The sequence below is a fragment of the Panthera onca genome, chromosome B3, assembly GCF_046562875.1.
Source record: "Panthera onca isolate mPanOnc1 chromosome B3, mPanOnc1 haplotype 2, whole genome shotgun sequence".
NCBI classification, from domain to species: Eukaryota; Metazoa; Chordata; class Mammalia; order Carnivora; family Felidae; genus Panthera; species Panthera onca.
The window spans coordinates 52,182,157-52,205,091 of NC_138344.1; the positions used below are offsets into that span (position 1 = coordinate 52,182,157).

The 22,935-nt window shown below is 42.2% G+C and overlaps 2 protein-coding genes across 6 annotated transcripts in view; both read left to right on the plus strand.

Moving 5' to 3' along the window:
* Positions 1–2,207, plus strand: part of LEO1 (LEO1 component of Paf1/RNA polymerase II complex) — a 76,861-nt gene extending 74,654 nt beyond the window's left edge. For all 5 annotated transcript variants that reach the window (XM_078448621.2, XM_060618511.3, XM_078448622.2 and 2 more), the window contains one exon: positions 2,040–2,207. In XM_078448621.2, the coding sequence (XP_078304747.2) occupies positions 2,040–2,144 (105 nt within the window). In that variant the 3' untranslated portion in view covers positions 2,145–2,207. The remainder of the gene's footprint in view (positions 1–2,039) is intronic.
* Positions 2,208–7,649: 5,442 nt separating this feature from the next.
* LOC132669110 (RNA polymerase-associated protein LEO1-like) lies at positions 7,650–19,526 on the plus strand. The gene is made up of 7 exons (XM_060618516.3): positions 7,650–7,837; positions 8,444–8,528; positions 10,082–10,176; positions 10,924–11,058; positions 12,942–13,077; positions 13,975–14,134; positions 19,124–19,526. The coding sequence occupies exons 2-6, from the start codon at positions 8,514–8,516 to the stop codon at positions 14,131–14,133; spliced, it is 540 nt and encodes a 179-aa protein (XP_060474499.3). The 5' UTR covers positions 7,650–7,837; positions 8,444–8,513; the 3' UTR covers position 14,134; positions 19,124–19,526.
* Positions 19,527–22,935: the final 3,409 nt, after the last annotated feature.

Genomic DNA, 22,935 nt, shown 5'->3' on the forward strand with positions numbered 1-22,935 from the left:
GTGTCGGTTGGCCATCTGGATGTCTTCCTTGGAGAAGTATCTATTCATGTCTTTTGCCCATTTCTTCACTGGGTTATTTGTTTTTTGGGTGTTGAGTTTGATAAGTTCTTTATTGATTTTGGATATTAACCCTTTATCTGATAGGTCGTTTGCGAATATCTTCTCCCATTCTGTCGGTTGCCTTTTTGTTTTGCTGAGTGTTTCCTTTGCTGTGCAGAAGCTTTTTATTTTGATGAAGTCTCAATAGTTCACTTTTGCTTTTGTTTCTCTTGCGTCTGAAGACGTGTTGAGTAAGAAGTTGCTGTGGCCAAGGTCAAAGAGGTTTTGCCTGCTTTCCTCCTCAAGGATTTTGATGGCTTCCTATCTTACATTTAGGACTTTCATCCATTTTGAGTTTATTTTTGTGTATGGTGTAAGAAAGTGGTCCAGGTTCATTCTTCTGCATGTCACTGTCCAGTTTTCCCAGCACCACTTGCTGAAGAGACTGTCTTTATTCCGTTGAATAGTCTTTCCTATTTTGTCAAAGATGAGTTGGCCCTATGTTTGTGGGTCCATTTCTGGGTTCTCTATTCTGTTCCATTGATCTGAGTGTCTGTTCTTGTGCCAGTACCATACTTCCTTGATTACAGCTTAGTAATACAGTTGAAGTCTGTAAGATACTCTTATTTATGTATATTCTTAGGTATGTTTTTGGTTAAACTCTGAGAGCTGGTTTATTAGTGTGAAAAAAATAAGCCTTAAAAACACTTAGTAATCGTAATTAGTCTTAAAGATAAATTGTTCGAAGACAGCTCCTTCAAAACCATGGGCAGCCTGTTGTGTCTGTATGGACTTGCACTTACAGCTGTGGCAGCAAACCTCGTTTCAGTGTGACAAGAGTAGTTTTGTCATTTGTTGCGTGTATACATGGCGCAGCGGTTTTCTGTAGCTCGGTTCAGTGTGGCAGAGTCCCACGTGTTTACCATTCACTGGCCTTTCGCAACCTCAGCCTCAGAATATTCACTCTGTTTCATCTTTGAGGAAGCTAGTTAAGCAATTCTGGAGTGTCATATTCTGGATAATTTAGCTATTGATATATTTGAACTCTATCTGTAAAAATTGTTTTTAGATAACTTCGTGAATTGTTTCTATTAGAACATCATATGTGATTTTTAAATTTTTTTTTTTAATTTACTTTTTTTAAGTTTATTTATTTTGAGAGAGCACATGCAAGCAGGATAGGGGCAGAAAGAGGGAGAGAGAGTGCACTCGAGGGAGGGACAGAGAGAGAGGGAGAGAGAGAATCCCAAGCAGGTTTTTCACTGTTGGCACAGAGCCCAACGCAAGGCTCGATCCCACAAACCGTGAGATCCTGACCTGAGCCGAAATCCAGAGTCGAACACTTAACCTACTGAGCCACCCAGGTGTCCCAGCATTGTACATGATTTTAAGTAATGCAAACTTGTGTAATAAGCTTTTAATTCAAATATTTTTAAAAAACCTTTATGATGTGAGTTTTTAGTATATGCAAAACAAATCATTAGTTTACAAAATTGATGGTCATTAAAATACTGAATTTTAGGTAATGAAGAGGTGAACTGCTGAGGAAGCAGAGAAAAGTTTAATCACCAGATCATTGTAAAAATATACAACAGGACAAGTGGCTATACAGGCAGACTTCTTTGGGAGAGCCTTGATCCTTTCCAGGGCAAACCTAGTTTCCAGTTTTCTGCATGCCCTTCTCCATGTACAAGGCCTTCCTTCCAAGGGATTGGTGATAATTGCTTAGCTCTTCCTTACAGCCCTGAAGTTGGGTTATTTTATAGTTACTTTGTAATTAATGCCGGTTAGTTGTCATTTTTGAATGCTTCTAGTACTTAGTAGATTTGAAAACTGGCCATGACCTTCACCACTGGCTTTATGCATCTGGTGAGTGTTCTTATTCTAAAAATTGTTCTGTTTTGTGTTTTCAGAGGATCATTCAGTTCAGAGCTACTTTTGACAAACCTTGTAAATATTCTCTATTGACTACTAGATTTTTAAAAATTTTCTTTGTGTAGGAAGGGGAACCTTCTGGAAAGAGAAAAGCAGAAGATGATGATAAAGCAAATAAAAAGCATAAGAAGTACGTGATCAGTGATGAAGAGGAAGAAGATGATGATTGAGGAAAAATGTGAAAACATTTTATGTATTTTTTGTACAGTTTATTAAATATGATGTAAACATGAGTTATTTTGATTGAAATGAATTGATTTGCTTTTGTGTAATTTTAATTGTAATAAAAAAAAATTTTTAAAGCCAGTCTCTGCTCAGGAAATCTACTTTTCTGAAAGTGAGTTGATTTTTGTATAAGCTTCACATGAGGCCTGAGGTTTCAGTGAACTCCTGCTGCTCTTTTCTTCTCCACCCCCTCATGAAGAAGCGTCCTGTTCAGGGCCAGGTGAGGCAAGTGAGGCATGCTTATGGGGTGCAGAGTTTTAAAGGCACGGAAAGAGCCTCTGTGATTGTTCGAGTTTGCGGGCTTCTCTAACACAGTACCACAAACTGGGTAGCTTAAAACTGCAAAAATGTGTTCTTTTACAGTTCTGAAGCCTAGAAATCCTAAGTCAAAATATTGACAGGGCCAGCCTTCATCTAAAGGCTCTAGGGAAGAATCTTCCTTCCTTTGTCCCAGCTTCTGGGGGCTCCTGGCAGTCCCTGGCATTTGGCAGTGTAACTCCAGTCTTTCCTTGGTCTTCACATGGCACATTTCCCCTTGTGTTTGTTCTGTGTCTCTGTATGTGTCCAGGTCTTCCTCTCCTTATAAGGATACCAGTCAGTGGGTTTAGGACCAACCCCAAGTCAGTGAACTTCGTCTTAACTAACTATATCTGCAAAGACCCTATTGCCACATAAACTCACATTGGGAAGTTCTGGGTAGATATGAACTTTGTGGGGATTGGGCGGGGGGAATCCCTGTTCAGCCCACTATAGTAATCAAAATAAATAATATCGTGATACAACATTTAAAAAAATTGGAACTAAGGCAAAATCCATGATGAACAAGATGTCATTTTTGTAAACAGCATCTGATGACTGGAATTAAGGTAAGGCAAGTGAAACGAGTTGCACAAGTACAGAGCTGGATGGATCCTCGCTTTACTTAAAATTTTAATATTTTCATGGGTTTTTCACATGGAGTTTTAAAAACATTGTGCTGCAGTTTAACTTGATGACTGAGATTCTGGCACCCTTTTTTCACCCACGGTGAATGTGTCACTTGTTGCATCCCTGTCCTGGCCCTCGTTTGTCACAGCATGATGCTTGGGATCCAAAGACAAGCACCCAAGAGAGGGAACCAGGGACAAGCTGTATTACCTTTTTTAGGTTTTGTGGCTAGAATGGAAAGTCACATTGAAGTCCAACACATTCTGTTCATTACAAGTGAGTCACTAATCAGAGGGAAATTTGAGTCGATGGAATGGCAAGGAATTTGCAGGTATGTTTTAAATTTAGCACGCACATATGTCTTTTCTGTGGTGTTCTTCTACATACACTGATCTTTCACTTATGAATGGATTCCACCCTACTTCTCGTGCTGTTGGTACAATCTGGGCGTGGTGGCTGTGGGAGGCTTATCCCGAAATCGGACCATAGAAAAGTGACATTGAAAGAGAAGGTCCTAAATCACCATTGTGCCACTTTCCTAACACCAAAACCTTCAGTCTCGTGCTGTTTCTTGTCTTATCAAGTTGAAACTTGTATGCCTGGGTTTTTTTTTAAGGTACTTATTTGGGAGAACAAGTGAGCAGGGGAGGGGCAGAAAGAGGGGAAGAGAATCCCAGGCAGGATCCAAGCCGTCAGCACAGAGCCCAACATGGGGCTTAATTGCATGAACCGAAAGATCACAACCTGAGCCAAAACCAAGTGTCAGGCACTCAATGGACTGAGCCACTCAGGCGCCCCTACTTTTTTTTTTTTTTTTTTTAAACTAGTAGGCATGTGGGTCCGTTATTATGCTCTTATCTTGCAAGCTTAGTGATGCTGGGACCAAGTTTCTGTAATCACATTTCATCTTTGCCAGTTGCCCCCTGTTAGGGGGCGCTGGAGGGAGACTGGAAGACTGGATAACAAATAAGAGATTGCTCCTTCCTGTTTGTTTATGGAATTTTCTAGAGGCTTCCTGTCAAGTTGCAGCTTTCCTAAGAGGCCCACAAACACTTCAGTCTCAGCAGAAGCAGTTCCTTCCCACAGCAGCTCTGTCCAATTTGCAGCTTTACCAACACTTGGAGAGCCAGCTTTATTGTACCTGCCCCTCCCAGAGGCATTAGTGCCAGCTGGACACTTTTCTTCCTCAGGTATGAGTTTCAGCTCCATACTGTAAGTTTTTAAGTTTAATAATTTCACCTCTTCTCTTTGTTCCCTCATTTCCAAAAGTGCTAACCTAAGTACAATTTAAAAAAATTTTTTTAATGTTTATTTTTGAGGAAGACAACAAGCAGGGGAGAGGCAGAGAGAGATGAGGGCACACAATCTGAAGCAGTCTCCAGCTCTGAGCTGTTAGCACAGAGCCCGATGCGGGGCCCGAACTCATGAACTGTGAGATCATGACCTGAGCTGAAGTTGGACGCTCAACCGACTGAACCACCCAGGCGCCCCAGTACAATTTTTAAAAAATTCTGTATAGATAACTGGTGTGTTTTCTCTTGCCCCACTTGGACCTGACTGGGTAGTCCAGGAAACAAATCCTCAAAGAAGCGATTGGTAGGTTAGTTTGGGTTTAAATGCAGGTCTGAGCTTCTCACCGACAGGCAATGGGATTGCTGGTAATCCATGATGTGGTGGCATGATGAATCAGATAATCTCCTATGTTTGAGGGCTTTAATGGCTGCTACACTTTGTTAGGCAGTAGTGATGATTATTTGGGCTGTGGTGTGGCATGGATGCTTCTGAGTGCTCTGGAGGACTTACAGAAGAAAATTACAAGCTTAGGTCTTTAAATATTCAGCTCAGGTCATGGTCAGAGAACCAGTGAGTTCATTACAGCCCTGAAAGAATCTTCTATCTCATAATCAGAAAGCCGAGGTAGCAGGATGTTAGACAACATTTAATTGTGCAATTGCAGAATTAAAACATTAATTGAATCCACAGCTTCTTGATATCTCTCATGTGAAAGGACATTGGATAGAGAAAGAAACTAGGAGCGGGGTGTCTGTTTAGATGAAGCTGAAAAGCTCGATTTCCTCGTCACTCTGAGAACTCCCTTGCTTTTGAGAAGTTTGCTTCCCTAGGTCTGAAGAAACTGATCTTTCCTTGCTTGAAAATGTTGTAATAATGTCACCTGGGGCAGTTTGTATTCTCCTCAAGGCTCACCCTTTGCATGCTGTCTGACCCACTTGTTACCAGCAGACCCAGCGCTACGACCTCCTCAGACTCTGACGAAGAAAGCACGAACTCCCAAATGAGGAAGAACTAGCTTCCCAAAAGAACGGCAAGATTTTGCTGATACAGGGAGAAGCCTAGGGAATATGTGTGGAAGTATATTCTAAGAATGTGAGATGAAGGACAGACTATAACACTAGCATGGGCCAAACTGGTTTGGGTACACTTAGGTACTCTGGATTTGATGCGTTAGCGCATATAGCACATAGTGAGACACGGCTCTGTAGCTGGTTGGTTAACTAAAACAAACTCACTGGTGACCTACTTGCAATAAAGCTTCCCTGGTATTATGTGGAGGGAATCCAAAGGCTTAGGGAGATGAGTGTTGGATTAGACATACCTTGTGTTACCTGCATACCATGCCTCACCTTCTCCAATTCTATCCCCTGAGAAGGCCAGATTAAAATAATAAACATTTAATATTTCACCATTTCTGAGGGTCATGATTGGTTTAGCAGGGTCGTTGTGGCTCAGGGTCTGTGATGAGGTTGCAATCAAGACATTGGCCGAGAACACACTATCTAAAGGCTTGCCTGGAACTGAAGGATCTGTTTCCAACATGGTTCACTCTTGTGCTGTTGGCAGGAGGCCTCAGTTTGTTGCCACGTGAGCCTCTCCGTAGCAGCTTGAGTGTCCTCATGGCAGCTGGCTTCCTCTAGAGTGGGTGACCTAGAGCAGGAGAGAAAGAGCAAGGCAGAAAAGCCACAATGTCGTGCCCTAGCCTTGGAAGTGAGGTTGTATTCTATCGATCGGATAGACCAGCCATGGTACGTGTTGGAGGAGACTATGCAAGGGCAGGAATACCAGAGGCAGGAACCACCAGAAAGTATCTTGAAAGCTGGCTGTCATAGCAGCTTTGCCTTCCACCAACCAACTTGGCCACCTTCCCTATCCAGAGACACTTGACGGGCTCCTGAGGGCTAGGCTCAGGGAACCAGTCTGAGGTTGGTTGAGTGGAGAGGAGATTTGGTTTATGAATCTTGGGAAAACGTCAAAGTGATGGGGTAAGAGCGTGTGAAAAACTTCAGTCAGAGAAATTAATGCTGTACATTTTCTCCCAACACTGAAAGTTATAGTAGGACCATGGATCTGTTTGGAGACATAGGTGACATTTCTTCAGACAGCGATGGGGACAATGAACAATCCATTCCAGGGCAGCCTCATGTAAGTACACTCAGTAACCTCAACAGGTCCCAGTGTTCAAAGTTAAACAAGCTTCAAAGCCTGATGGGTCTGACTCCTATGGGGAGAGGACATTGATAATTGAGTAGCAGTCTGAAACATCTGATAAATGGGTGACTTTCTCAGCTGTGTTGGGAATTTGTGGATATTAGAAGGCACCGAAGGAACTGCTCAGAAGAGGTTGATGCTAAACTTTAGGGGCTAAACTCTGAAAACTCATAATTTGAAAACCTTTGGCTTAAGTTTTTCTGAACCCAAACCTGTGCCAAAAAGCATGTGCTATTTGACTTCTCTGATTTTCTTTCTTTCTTTCTTTCTTTCTTTCTTTCTTTCTTTCTTTCTTTCTTTCTTTCTTTCTTTCTTTCTTTCTTTTTGAGAGAGAGAAGGAGAGAGAGAATTCCATGAGGGGCAGAGAGAGGAAGAGAGAAGCAGGGCACGAACTCACCTGCAGTGGGACTTGAACTCACAAACCGTGAGATCATGACTTGAGCCAAAGTCAGATGCTTATAAGCCACCCAGGTGCCCTCTTCTCTGATTTTAATAGTTACTTAGTACTGAGGGGTTGTACAGTTTCACAGTTCTTTTGTTTAATGTCTTATGCAAACTAGATATGCCAACAAAATAAGTATTTTTTTCTGGTAATGCAGGCTTACAGGTCTTGTTTCCCATGGTGGTATTGTTGGCGGAGAGGATGAAATTTTAGGGAGAGACTGGAGGGGTTACTGACTACTTTATTCCTAAAGTGGTGCCTGAATTTACTTCCTGTCACACCTGCATCTGCCTAGTATGGGAGAGCCGGAGCATTTCTATTTTTTTAATAAAATTCTTTTAACATTTATTTTTGAGAGAGACAGAGAGAGAGAGAGCATGCACGCACATGTGCACACGCACAAGAGGGGGAGGGGCAGAGAGAGAGGGAGACAGAATCCAAAGCAGGCTTCAGGCTCTGAGCTGTCAGCACAGAACCCAACACGGGGCTTGAACTCACACACCATGAGATCATGACCTGAGCTGAAATTGGATGCTTAACCAACTGAGCCATCCAGGTGCCCTCAGCTAGAGCATTTCTGATTTCACTTCAAGCTATCACATTCTGATTCTTCTCTTAGGAAGAACATGGAGTGCCTCAGGACCAACAGGAGGAAGAGCCGATTTCTGAAGGCAGAATAGAAATAGAAATCCCCAATGTCAACTCTGATTTGGGGAATGAATTGTACTTTGTTAAACTACCCAGATTTCTCAGCATAGAATCCAAGTAAGAGGACTGATTAAAGTTTTTTTTTCAAGATATTAAATAAAAATAAGTGGAATATAAGTGTTTTTTCTTATGAGTTGGCTAATCATAAAGATTAGACATTCCTCATCTGAAAGGATGATGCAGGTGTTTTTCACTAGCGTAAAGCTGAAAAATGAGGTTGAGAAAGTTTGCTAGAGAAATCATAAATGTTCAGTGCGAAAGCCACTGTGACTAGAAAAGACCATGATCTTGGACAACAACATAGTATTGGGTATTTTTCATGAAGCCTCGTGAGTGTAAGCTCTTATGCAATTAAACATGATACTTTCCTTTAAAAATGGTGAAAGATGGACCATATGTTATTTATATTTCAGAAAATGTAATTCTTCAAATAAGACTTCGAATTATTAGTCACATTTGGATTTTATTTCAGATGTGTTAAAATCAAATTTCAAGAAAGTACACTAATTTGCATACTTGCTTGAAGTTTTACATGAAGTGACTTGTCTACTGTGACTTTTTAAAAACACCTTGGGGCATGTTGTAAAGATTATTATTATTTTACAGCATTAACAATATTCATTACTAGATATGGCTAACCTGAGATTAAAAAACCATTTTTAGACCTTTTGATCCTCAGTATTATGAAGATGAATTTGAAGGTGTGAAAGTGCTTGATGAGGAAGATAGAACCATGTTAAAATTGAAGGTACCATTCTGTACTTGTTCCCTTTTTTTTTTTTTAAGTTTTTCATAAAACAGAGATAATGATTTGAGACTTGAGATTATGAAATGATGTTTTATGTTTACTCTTCAGTCAACAAACAACTGTTCAGACCAAGGTCTGAAATGTCTCTTCAGAATGTTTTTAGGGGGGAAGTTACATAGCCTCATAGTCCCTGTAATTGTCACTTTTCTAACCTTTTTTTTTTTTTTTTGCAGTTGTAATTTTTCAATGGAAGTAAGGATAAAAATTCTTGAAAATTGTTAGTTCATTTTTTAAAAATGTTTATTTATTTTTGAGACAGACAGAGACAGAATGCAAGTGGGTTGGGGCAGAGAGAGAGGGGGAAGCACAGAATCTGAAGCAGGCTCCAGGCTCTGAGCTGTCAGCACAGAGCCCGATGCGGGGCTCGAACTCACGAGCTGTGAGATCATGACCTGAGCTGAAGCTGGATGCTCAACTGACTGAGCCACCTAGGCGCCCCTAGTTACTTCATTTCGTATAAACATAGGTATATGGAACTGCCTCTACATGTTACAGTAGACTTCCCACAATAGAAATCTCTCAGGCTCTTTCTGGAAATTCAGACTATGTACAAAGAGATGCCTTGTCTTGAGATGTTTCCTCTTGAGAAGGCCTGGGATGGCTGTACACTCTACTGCTCACACAGGGCGTCACGAGCTATTGCCGGAGGCAGAACCAATTTTTACACTACCTTCATGATTTGGGGTTCCCTACTATATGGGTAGGACAAATTTGAACTAAAAAAACCCAAAAAAACAAAAAACAAACAGGGCAAAGCACAAGTCTTAATTGTTTTAATTGTTAAGAGTATCTTAAGTGTATATTCTTTTATTTACTTTTTTTTTTTTTTAACATAATGCCTAGAGCTTCCTTGTCTTACTAGGCCAGGCTTACTAGTCCTCCCTTCACTGGGTTCATAGCCCTTCAAGTGGACTTAACAGTAGGCAGAGATCTCTATGTTAACTGCCCATCTCATGTAGACCCAAAGCCTCATCCTTTCTTTGAACTTTTGGTGTGTCTGGTAATACCTCCATCCTGCATTGTCCTTGGCTTTTACCTCCACTGTTATAAACTAGAGCTTAGGAAAGATTAACAAATTTTTTTATTTTTATTTTTATTTTTGAGAGAGAGAGCACAAGCAGGGGAGGGCAGAGAGAGAGGGAGACACAGAATCTGAAGCCGACTCCAGGCTCTGAGCTTGAATGCACAGAGCCCAACATGGGGCTTGAACCCACAAACCACAAGACCATGACCTGAGCTGAAGTCTGACTCTTAACCAACTGAGCCACCTGGGAGCCCCAAGCTTAGGAAAGATTTAAACAAAATGGTTAGTTTAACCAATATCTCTAGGTATTCGTAGTAGGAGTGTTTCAGTGTTTCTTCATCAGCTATTTTGGAAGCTTCTTTTATCACTACATATGAATTCTTGGCACATGATTATAAGTCACTTGAGGAAATGAAGAACATGCAGTTTAGTTACACTCGTTTTGTAATGCCCTTGTATTTTGAACCAGGTGGAAAATACTATAAGATGGAGGAAACGCCGGGATGAGGAAGGAAATGAAATTAAAGAAAGCAATACTCGGATAGTCAAGTGGTCAGATGGAAGGTGAGCCCATAACGCCTGAAGAGCATTGACAGACCCGGAGGGAGGCCTGGGAGGCGTGGAGTTCTCCATGTGGGACCTTACTTTGGGGTCCTCTGTCACTAAAGAATTAACAAAATCTAGGCCTTTGGGAGGACACTTTAGAAATGGGACCAAGATGTGATCAGATTCATGGTATCTGCCTTATCCGAGTGAGCGCCCAATGCTCGTTCCCATGCGCCAGGTGCTACTGGACAGTATAAATTGGTATTTTGGAAAAAATGTTTCTGTTTCACTAATGAAATGGTAGAGATTGGGAAAGTGACAAAACTATTATGTCTCAAATGGGAAGGAGAAGGAGTTTTACCACCTTTTGCTTTAAAAGGGCATAAGTTGGGGCGCCTGGGTGGCTCAGTCGGTTACGCATCCGGCTTTGGCTCAGGTCATGATCTCATAGTCCGTGAGTTCAAGCCTCGCGTTGGGCTCTGTGCTGACAGTGCAGAGCCTGGAGCCTGCTTCAGATTCTGTGTCTCCCTCTCTCTCTACCCCTCCCCTGCTCATGCTCTGACTCTCTCTGTCTCAAAAATAAATAAAAACATTAAAAAAAATTAAAAAAAAATAAAAGGGCATGAGTTATTTACGGCATCTCTGTTTTTCTCACGAGTTCAGTGCACAGTTGCACAGCATTTTAAGTAAAGCCTATAGGGGAGAATGGGAATTGTAGGATTCGTTACATGTCCACCCCAGCACTGACCGGTGTCTCCTTTCCAGCCTTTCCCTGCATCTGGGCAATGAAGTGTTTGATGTCTACAAGGCCCCCCTGCAGGGCAATTACAACCACCTGTTCGTTCGAGAAGACACAGGTCTACAGGGACAAGCCGTCTTCAAAGCCAAGCTCACCTTCAGGTAACCTTCATACTGACGTGTTGGTACTGGCTGTTAAAGAGCAGCCAGGCCAAGAGGCCGTGCAGAAGGCCTGACTCAGCCCTGACATAATTTCGGGGTGCAGCTCACCACGGGACGTGCTCGGTTCCCATGCTGTTTTTTCACTTTTGCTACAAGTTGCTGTTTCTCAGGGAGCCAGTTCATGCTATCGAAATCACCACGAGACCAGTATGTAAGCCGGGAGACCAGTAAATGAATTCACCTTGGTCAGTGCACCCGGTAGGAGGCTTAGAGGACTGGTCTACGCAGCTCCGCGGGTCAGTGCCCTTTCCCGTGAGAGGAACACAGCTGGGAGGCGGGCCGATAGTGAGCGTGTCATTGGCGTGTGCATGCGGCAGAGGCGGGGGAGGGGCTGGACAGGCTGCGGCCTGACCCCAAGAGGATAGGCGCTGCACCCCTGTGCTGCGGCTGCCTTGTTGGGCGCTTTTCCTCCTTCGCTCCTTCGCGCATCTTGCCTCTGAAGGTTACAGCGCTGTTGTCCGTCTTGCAGCTCTCCTTGAAGTGGGGCACTTAACAGATGAACAGTGCGCCCAGGGTTTCTTTCTTGGGGTCACGGAAATGTCCTAAAATCAGATTGTTGTAATGGTTACACCAGTTGTAATTTAAAAAGTCGTTTACGCGGTGCTTGGGTGCCTCAGTTGGTTAAGCACCGACTTCGGCTCAGGTCATGATCTCGGGGTTCGGGGTTCATGGCTTCCAGCGCCCCGCCCCATCCCCCATTGGGCTCAGCTTAGAGGCTGGAGCCTGCTTCAAATTCTGTCTCCCCCTCTCTCTCTGCCCCTCCCCTGCTCGCTCGCGCTGTCTCTCTCTCTCTCTCTTTCTCTCTTGCGCGCGCGCTTGCTCTCTCAAAAATAAACATTGACAATTTTTTTCTAAAAAGTTTATTTACTTGTGTATTTACTTGTTTATTTACTTGTGTATTAACTTTCTAAAAAGTTATTTACTTGTGTATTAAAATGAGTGACTTTTATGATATGTAAATTATACTCAAATCTGTTGCTCTGTTTTAAAGATTAACAGCACTGAGGTTTAGACATTAACAGTGTCTGACTTCTGTGCAAGCTTGAAGAAGAGTCTCAATCTCACTAATTTTTAGTGTCCTTATCTGTAAATTGGAGATAATATCTACTTCACAGAATGGTGTGTCAGTTAAGTCAAATGATACATTAGATGGCATGCAGTGTGGAGACCTGGCATAATAAACGTTGTTCGGATCCAACCTCTTAATGAGCTTTTCTCCAGTGGTGTAAAAGACAAACAATTCTGCAGCGTGCTTTTTTCCCCGTTGTGCCCCGTGTTCCACACTCTTTATGTCCCATCTCTCGACAACCTCAGAGACTCTCCTAAGGATCATTCTTTCTTTCTGATGCACCACCAATCTGCCTCCCTTGAGCCAGGAATGTTTTCTGCACCAGCTGTTCCTGTCCTCTGGGCTATCGTGAGGCCTCCTTGCCTTGCCCTTCCTTCTAATTGTATTTCAGATAAAGAGACTTTTAGTTCTTGAGTCAGGACTTGTGGCCTCTGCACCACCCTCACAGACCTGAGATTTCACATCCCTTCTCTTTCTGCTTGTCATCAGGGATTTCTTTGTAAAAGCCCTTGACCCTGCCGCCTGCTCTCCTTTTTTCTCCACTTGGTGCTTCAGCCCCTCAGCATCCCCCCCGGAGAAGGGACAGAGGAAGGAACAAGAGAAGGAGGAAGCCTCAGAGTGCCAGGATCCGAGGCCCAGTGTCCTTCATCTGCTAAAGGGGAAGGGGTCATCGTCACAGCTGTTTGTGCTCTCGGTTTGATCACCTGTGATGTTCTTAGTCAACAGTGGGGCATTCTTGTCCATCTCCCAGCAGACCTCACTCTACAGACAGTGTCACACATAGAAAGATGACCCTGCTGCTTGCTAATAGATGCTCAAGGACGCAGAAGATTAGAATCTTACCAATGGCTGGTTGTGATCCTGAGTGCCAGCGCACTGAAATGATTAAGGTACGTTTGCTAAGCTCTATGCTGGGATTTTTTTTGGGGGTATTACAGGCTTACTCTCCAGAATATTAATTCACAATTTTGTATTGCCACAACCATTTTATTTCTTATAGTTATCAGGGAGCCAACTTAAACCTAAGTGTGTGGTTAACCCTAGTAATATCAGTGGCTTCTGGTGAGATGTAGCAAATCAGACACTCAGGTGTTCTCTCTCCGGTTCATGAGATTTCAGGGAGAAATCTGACAGGTTTTATGACAGGTATCATAAAACTTTGTGAGATATGAAGTGCTGGGAAGGTCAAAAGGACATTCCTGACTCACTCAACTAGGCTCTGTCTTGTGAACACCAGTGTGTGGATCGCCAGGCAGAGAAGGGTGTGAAGGGTGTGAAAGTTCTACTTTGGGGCTCAGGGACCCTCCCCTGCCAGCACCTCCCCATCCTGTCATCAGGAGCGACGGGGAGCTCTCTGGGGTGAGGGGCCCTGACAGGAATATCTGAGCACCGTTGTACTTTGATGGAGCCTGAGCAAGTTGGGTTGTCTGTCTCAGGGATTAACAGAAACGGCCGCCCTCAGGCGTCCACTGGGCAAGGATGAGGTTCTTCAGGCTGGTTGCTGCTCTCCAGACTCTGACTGACGGGCAGCACAAGGGGACGCTGCAGCTCCCAGGGCCGTGCCTGTGCCAGTTCTGATCGGCCGCTGGTGCGAGAGAGCCCTTGGCCTCTTCACCTTGTGTTATCTTCACGCCTTAGAACTAAAGAGAGTGATCGCTGTGTGTGGTAACAGGTGTGGAATGGAGACAACTATATTCTAAAGACAAGAATTGTAGTAAATGTAGGTTCAAGTGAGCACAGAGGTAGTTCATATTTTTAAGTTAAATGGTTGATTTGCTTCTTTACAGAAAAAGGAACGTTTGAGGGCTTCTACTCAGCAGACAGTCCATCTGTGGGAGGGGCAGAACCAGCAGGGGCTGGGTGTCCCCTACCAGGACCCCAATAGTGTCCATGAGGAAGAGGAAGGCATCAAAGCTGTGAAAAACCATAACCAAGGGGACCTTTGAGGTAAGCTGGGCATGGAGGTAACATTTCCTCATCTGAGGGCCACAGAGACTGATGGCCTTTTACTCTCTCTCCTGCTGTTACTTACTTAGGAAAACGGTACAAAGGCCTTTTGTTTTTATTTTGTGTTTGTTAGGGTCACTTTACCACAGAAAAGCTTAGCTGGGAAGGTAAGGCACCCCCAAAATAAAAAAATCAATTAAATAATTCTTGTTCTTATGGAGGGAAAATGTGTAATAAAGAGTTTGCTGCTCGTATAATTGACCCTTTATTTAAACGTTGTAGTTTTTTGATGTGATCATAAAACCTTTTGGGTGTTTAAAAGTGATGAATCTGAGAAAAAAACCTCTCATATCTGTCATTTCAGCATGTCTGCAAGTTATATACACTTTTTCTCATCAAAACTTTAAAAATGTTGGCTCTTCAAGGGAAAATGTAAGTGGGAAGCAACAATATTCAGAAGAAAAGCTCAGGAATAAACAGGTCTTCATCTTTGAAGTTCATTCCCACGTCTGGAGTTCGAGTTCTTTTGCTTTCAGAGGAATGAGCTAGAATCTATTTTTCAGACAGTGATGGGGATCAGAAGAAGAAAAGGCTCAAAGATTACTGAGAGCAAGGAAGGTCACCAGTGATGAGATAGAACCAAATTTGTTCAATTCTAAGGGGGTTTGTCCTGAACCCAGGAGCCAACTCCTGGACTAAAAATTTGCTCACAGCCCTGGGGCACAGACAGATGTTTGTATACTTCACTGAGACTCTGGGAGATTAATATAGTGACAGGACCAGGAGTGACCCACAGGAGGGTCTGACCCCTGTGATCAGGTGCATGTCGGAAGACTGCTCAGAGAAGAAGATCCCTCACTGGTGGTGAAGAAAGTGTTAGCTTGTGTATACACCGACCAGGCAGGCGTTCTAGGTAGATAGAAAGGCCTGTGAGGAAATGTGTGGGGCCCTGAGTCACCACCACACTCAATGGGAGAGGGACCGATAGCTCTGTGTGGTAGAGCAAGACGTCCATCATGTTCATCGTGGTAACTGGGCGTTCTTATTGTTTGGGTGTATGAGTAGTTGAGGATTATTCCATTTCCATGTTATTAAAATATTTTCCCTTTAATTATTTCCGTTTCTACTTATAAGTACAAATAAATTTTCAGTCTTAAATATACAAGGGAATCATATTTACCAAGTAAATATATAAGGGCAAAATGGGAATTATTGCCCATATGCCATATTAAAAAAAATTTTTTTTTAATGTTTATTTTTGAAGGAGAGACAGAACGTGAGTGGGGGAGGGGCAGAAAGCGAGGGAGACACAGAATCTGAAGCAGGCTCCAGGCTCTGAGCTGTCAGCACAAAGTCCAGTGTGGGCCTTAAACTCATGAACTGCGAGATCATGACCTGAGCTGAAGTCGGATGCTTAACCGACTGAGCCAGCCAGGTGCCCCTGCCCATATGCCATATTAATTAATTCACTGTTTTCTGAACACTTAACATGCTTCACTCCGGGTCTGGAATCACAGGTGGGAGTAAACATTTCAGTAACACAAATGTTGAGCATGTCAGTTAAGCGCTGGTCACCTGTCCAAGGGAAGCATTTGTTTTTCATGTAAAAAATAGATTTAAAACTTTAAAAGCATACTGAGAAAGCACATAAAATGCAAGCAGTCATTTTTAAAAATCCATAGGCTTTAAAATACTTTTAGATAGGGAAAGTGAAATGTTGAGGAAGCAGGAAAACATATTTTAAGTAGTATGATTGGAATGTCAGTACAGAGTGAGGAGGGAGTGTCCCTCCTGCCCTGACCACTGCCCGGGGGCAGCCCGGGGTTCGTATGGCCTGACCAGCTGAGACAGTGTCTGTGGAGATGGGTCGCTGCTGGGCGGTCACCTTCTAATATGAAGGACTGGCTCCCTCATCAGCTCAAGACTACTTTTTTGGGAAATTTTTATTTTAATTCCAGTTAGTTAACATAGTGTTACGTTAGTTTCAGATGTACAATATAGTGATTCGACACTTCGTGTGACACCCAGTGCTCATCACAGTGAGTGCCCTCCTTAATCCCCATCACCTACCTCCCACCTCCCCTCAGTTTGTTCTCTAGAGTTAAGAATCTGTTTCTTGGTTTCTTTTCCCCCCCCTCTTTGTTCGTTTGTTTCTTAAGTTTTACATGAGTGAAATATGGTGTTTATCTCTCTCTGATTTGTTTCACTTAGCATTATACTCTCTAGCTCTGTCCATGACATTGCAAATGGCAAGATTTCATTCATTTTTATGCTGAATAATATTCCATTGTATATACCACATATTCTTTATCCATTCTTCTAGTGATGGACACTTGGGGGGCTGCTTCCCTATCTTGGCTATTGTATGTAATACTGCTATAAACATCAGGGTGCATGTATCCCTTTGAATTACTGTTTTTGTATTCTTTGGGTAAATACCCAGTAGTGCAATTGCTGGATCATAGGGTAATTCTGTTCTTAACTTTTTGAGGAACCTCTGTATTGTTTTCCACAGTGGCTGCACCAGTTTGCAATCCCATTCACAGTGCAAGAGGGTTCCTTTTTGTCCACATCCTTGCCAGAACTTGTTTTTTATGTTTCTGATTTTAGTCATTCTACAGGTATGAGGTGATATCTCATAGTCCTTTTGATTTGCATTTCCCTGATGATTAATGATGATGAGTATCTTTTCATGTCTGTTGGCCATCTGTAGGTCTCCTTTGGAGAAAAGTCTGTTCATGTCCTCTGCCCATTTTTAATTGGATTTTTTGGGTTTTTTGGTATTGAATTTTATAAATTCTTTATATATTTTGGATACTCTTTATCAGATGTGTTATTTGCAAATATCATCTCCCATTCTGTAGTTTGCCTTTTTGTTTTGTTGTTTCCTTCATTGTGCAGCTTTTTTTATTTTGATGTAGTCCCAATAGTTTATTTTTACTGTTGTTTCTCTGGCCTCAGAGGACCTATCTAGAAAAAAGTTGCTGTGGTGGATGTCAGAGAAATTACTGCCTGTGCTGTCTTCCAGGATTTTTATGGTTTCAGGTCTCATATTTAGGTCTTTAATCCGTTTTGAATTCACTTTTGTGTATGGTGTGAGAAGGTGGTCCAATTTCATTCTTTTGCATGTGGCTATTCAGTTTTCCCAACACCATTTTTTGAAGAGACTTTTTTCCACTGGGTATTTTTTCCTGCCTTGTTGAAGATTAAGTGACCGTATACTTAGGGGTTTATCTCTGGGTTTTCTATTCTGTTCTTTTGATCTGTGTGTCTATTTTTGTGCCAGTACATACTGTTTTGATTACTACAGCTATATAACTTGAAGTCTGGAATTATGATACCTCCAGATTTGTTTTTCTTTTTCAAGATTGCTTTGGCTTCTGGGTCCTTTGTGGCTCCATACACTTTTACGATTGTTCTGGTTCTGTGAAAAATGCTGTTGGTATTTTGATAGAGATTGCATTAAAGATTTAGATTGCTTTGGGTGGTATAGACATTTTAACAGTATTTCTTCTTCCAGTATATGAGCATGAAATGTCTTTCCCTTTGTGTTCTCTTTCATCTGTGTTTTATAGTTTTTAGAGTACAGGTCATTCACCTCTTTGGTCAGGTTTATTCTTAGGTATCCCATTATTTTGAGTACAATTGTAAATGGGGTTGTTTTAATCTTTCTCCTGCTTCATTATTGCTGTTTAGAAACGCAACAGATTTCTGTACATTAATTTTGTATCCTGTGACATTGCTGAACTCACGTATCAGTTCTAGTAATTTTTTGGTGGAGTCTTTCAGGTTTTGTAATGTTTATTTAGTTTTGAGAGAGAGTGTAAATTGGGGAGGGGCAGCAAAAGAGGGGGACAGAGGATCCAAAGCGGGCTCTCCGCTGACAGCAGTGAGCCCGTTGCGGGGCTCAGACTCACAATCTGTGAGATCATGACCTGAGCCGAAGTTGGACGATCAAATGACAAAGCCACCCAGACGTCCCTTGGGTTTTCTATATACAATTTTGTGTCATCTGCAAATAGTGAAACATTCACCTTTTCCTGATTTGGTTGCCTTTTATTTATGTTGTCTAATTACTATGGCTAGGACTTAGAGTACTGTGTTAAATAAAAGTGGTGAGAGTGGACATCTTTGTCTTCTTCCTGACCTTAGAGGAAAGGCGCTCAGTTTTTCCCCATTAAGGATGATGTTAGCTGTAGGTTTTTCATAGATGGCCTTTATTATGTTGAGGTATGTTTCCTCTAAACCCATTTTACTGAAGGCTTTTACCATGAATATGGATGTTGTACTTTGTCAGATGCTTTTTCTGCATCTATTGAAATGATCATATGATTCTTATCCTTTTCTTATTGATGTGCTATATTAAATTGCAAATACTGCAGCATACCACCCTTGCAACCCAGGAATAAATCCCACTTGGTCATGGTTTAGTGAATGATTTTATTTTTTATTTTTATTAAAATTTTTAAAAATATTTATTTTAATCTTTATTTTTGAGAGAGAGAGAGACAGAGTGCGCGCAGGGGAGGAACAGAGAGAGAGGGAGACACAGAATGTGAAGCAGGCTCCAGGCTCTGAGCTATTAGCACAGAGACTGATTTGGGGACCTGAGCTGAAGTCAGGCATTTAACCGACTGAGCCACCCAGGCGCTCCAATGTTTGTTTATTTTTGAGAGACCGAATGTGAGCTGGGGAAGGACAGAGAGAAAGGGAGACACAGAATCCAAAGCAAGCTCTGGACTCTGAGCTGTCAGCACAGAGCCCAACGTGGGCTCGAACTCACAGACTGCGAGATCATGATCTGAGCTGAAGTCAGATGCTTAACCGACCGAGCCACCCAGGTGTCCCTATTTTTTAAATGTATTGTTGGATTCAGTTTGCTGAATCCAGTTTGCTAGTATTTTGTTGACGATACCTGAGAACTACTTTGGACAAAATTTCTGGAAATGTTTGATACTGAATTTTACATCTTATCTCCTATCTGTTTAGGAGGTGAGCCCTCCAGAAAAAGAAGAGCAGAGGTTAAAGAGGAAGAACATGACTCAAGTATGAAGTGTGTGCTCATTGTGTACAGTTGACCCTTGAACACAGATCTGAACTGCGCTGGTCCATTTACACACGGTTTTTTGATATAATGTATTTTCTCTTCCTTGTAGCTTTCTTAATAGCATTTTCTTTAGCTTACTTTATTATGAGCATAGTATATAATACATTAAACATGCAAGATATGTATTGTTATCAATAAGGCTTCTGGTAAAGAGTAGGCTATTAGTAGTTAAGTTTCTGGGGGTCAAAAGTTGTATTTGGATTTTCGACTGTGCAGAGTTTGGGCACCCCTAACCCCAACATTGTCAGCTGCATATTATTTTCCACAGTTTTTTAATAAATTTTTTAAGGTTTATTTTTGGGAGAGACAGAGCATGAGCAAGGGAGGGGCAGAGAGAGAGGGAGACACAGACTCCGAAGCAGGAAGCAGGCTCCAGGCTCCAAGCTGTCCGCACAGAGCCTAACGGGGAGCTCAAACTCATGAACCACAAAATCACAACAAGCTGAGGTCAGACTGGCTTCACTGAGCCACCCAGGTGCCCCATCAACAGTTTTAAAGCAATGATTAAATGACTTGTTTTGATTGAAATGATAAATCGAGTTGCTTTTGCATAATCCTAGTTGTGAATAAAAAATGTTCAAAAGCAAGCCTGTGACTTTAGAAGATCCATTTTTCCCAAGGAAGAAACTTGTTTTGGTAACTGTTTGCTCTGGGTCTTAGGTTTTTGTGCATTTCAGCTGCTCTGCCCCACCTCATCCTCCTGGTTGGGCCCAGAGGTGGGCTTAGGTTCGGGTCAGGTATCACATCTTCCCATATGTCCTCCTGTCCTGCCTAGCTGTGTTCAGGCCTCTTCTGTGCTTTGTCATCTCCACCGGCATGGCACCGCCACTGACCACCTCGCCCTGGATCTTGTCAGAGCAGGTACAGCATCGGAGGGCTCATTGGACACTGGGTGCTTTGCCTAGTGCTGAACTGGTCCTACCAGTTCTAGTCCTCAGAACAACGTGAAAGGTGGGTACTCTTATTTCCATTTTGGACCTGAAAGGTGGGGTCGAAAGAACTTTGAGACCTCTATCCAAAGCTTTTTCCTCCCAAGTAAAAAAATAAGCATTTTTGAGAGAAGGGTCATGAGCTTTTATATGGAACAATCACGAGGTTAAGCAGATACATTAGTGGCCTTCTGGAGAAAGACACCCAAAATACCTGAGATAAACAGTTACCATAAAATTTAGAGAAAAGAGCAGTGGGAAACAAAATACTAGATTTGACTCCTGGCTTTGTGACTGGCACACCAGGTGGAATATAATGGGTACCTGATAAGTATTTACTGAATGAACAAGCCAAAGGTCTTATCTTGGGCAAGTTACTTGACTTTCTAAAGTCCGTCTCCTCAACTCAGTGGGATTTGGACTTGACCATGTAAATCCTTCATGATTTACATAGTTTTTATTTCTCTAACTCCACAAGTTGATACTAATTGGATGTATTTTAAAAAACGTATTAGAGACTCATTCAGAACACTAAGCACCAGCACGGTTTAATCCTAAGGCCAGCTACTTCTCGCAAGGGTTGGCCCCAAGGCTCTGCTAAGTCTGCAAACAGGCCCAGGGCTGGGATCTCTAGGCCCTCAATCCTTGCAGATATAAAGGAAAGCTTCACATTTGAAGGACAAAAGATGTTTGGTGATTTTGGACCCATGAGTGGTCGGCCGCCCTCACTGGTCCCTAAAAGAGCAGAGGCCACTGCGCTAGGCCTAAGGACACTGTCTCTCCATGGCCACTCAGACTCACGGGAGCTGAGTCACCTGCCAGGGCAAGTGCCCGAGCCTCCTTACCTAGCCGAGAGGACAGGCAGCAAGACCTCCTGCAGGAGAAAATGAGCCCAAAGGCCATTCTCCCAAGGCCAGCCAATATTAAAGATGTAAGGGGACCGTGCTCGTTCGCAAAGGTTCCAGAGCTCTGAAAATGTTAATTTGCCACTTACCCCTAAAAGATTCCTCAAACCCTTTACAACACATTTCATTGATTTCCTCTTTTGCTTGGTAGATTTGGGTGACTGGTAATTAAGGTCTTTGCTGTAAAAATAATCTGTAGTTTATTAGAATTGGCTCCCATCAGGTCCAAAATGTGATGTATCATAGGACCCTGTTTCTTCACATTTGTCAGCTCAATTCACTTTTATGGACAGACCAGACTGAGAACTGATGGTATTTCAAGCACATGAAATTACTATTTTTATGGTTAGAAATGGTCAAGTATTGACAGTTTATGGTTTAATCTGAGTGGGATAGAATAACTGGGAAAATAATAAGCTTGTTTCTGAAAAGGCATGTAAGAAATGAACTTTAGGACATAGGAACTGAAGGGATTTTTTTCACACAGTCCAAGTGTATAGAATATTTGATAAACTTTATTGAAATTATTTCAGTATGAAGTCTAAGTTCTAAATGCCTACAGTACAGTTTTCAAAAGAAACTTGACTATTAGCCAAGTTTAATAATATTTTGTAATATTTATCAGTATATTTAATATCAGTAATATTGGAGTATCAGACTTAAGTGGAATTATAATGCAGAAGAATATAAGACCAAATTAAAATGATGTAAGAATATAAAAATCGTTGCTTATCAATACATCTTCTCAATTTAAAAATAGTGAAGTTTCTTTGGTAAGTAAGTCTTGTGGTGAGAATGACCGAAAAACATGAATGCTCAGCAAGAGCTGATGGAAGGCGCTTCTAAAGATGGTTAGACCCAAGAGCTCACAGCTTTGAGAGCAACAGTTGTTCTGGTACGTCCACATGTTTGGTTCTCGCAGGTGCCAGGTCTTTAGTTGAAGCCACTTCGCTTTTGAATAGTATTAAGGGCATTATACTAACTAAGGCAGAGAAAATACCATATGATCTCATTTATAGGACTATCTAAAAAAACTGAACTCAGAGAAACAATCGCCTGGTGGTTGCCAGGGCGTGGGGGTAGGAGGTGGAGGATGGGTGAAGGTGGTGAAAGCTACAAACTCCCAGTTATAAGATGAGTAGGTCTGGAGGATGGAATGTGCAGCATGGTGCCTGCAGGTGACAGTACTGTACTGCGTATCTCAAAGTTGCTAAGAGACTAGATCTTAATAGTTCACATCACAAGGAAAAATAATTTCGTTAAAACGATATGAGGTGACGGATGTTAACTAAACTTGGGGTACATATTTTGCAATATATACATAAATCATGTTGTGTATCTGAAAGTAATACGAAGTTATATGTTAATCATATCTCAGTAATACTAGAAAAAAATTTTTTTAAGTGAAGTGGCACTGTCATGGAGGAGCACGAGCACAGGACTAAACCTGCAGAGGTGGAAGCTACTGTGATTCCAGAGAAAGCACAGTCCTCAGACGTGTGGGAGGTGCTATGGCTCCTGACTCCAAGGGGAAAGTGAGACCTGCATGCCCTGGGAACACAGAGCCAAAAATAGAGAAGATTTTATGAAACCTTGTGAATCTTTTCATCTTATTTTTTTTTTTTTAGTGTTTTTATTTTTGAGAGAGCGAGAGAGAGAGCGCGAGCAACAGCGAGCAAGAGAGGGGCAGAGAGAGAAGGAGACAAAGAATCCGAAGCAGGCTCCAGGCTCTGAGCTGTCAGCACAGAGCTGACACGGGGCTTGAACTCACGAACCGTGAGATCATGACCTGAGCTGAAGTCGGACGCTTAACTGACTGAGCCACCCACGTGCCCCTCTTTTCATCTTATTTTAATGGCA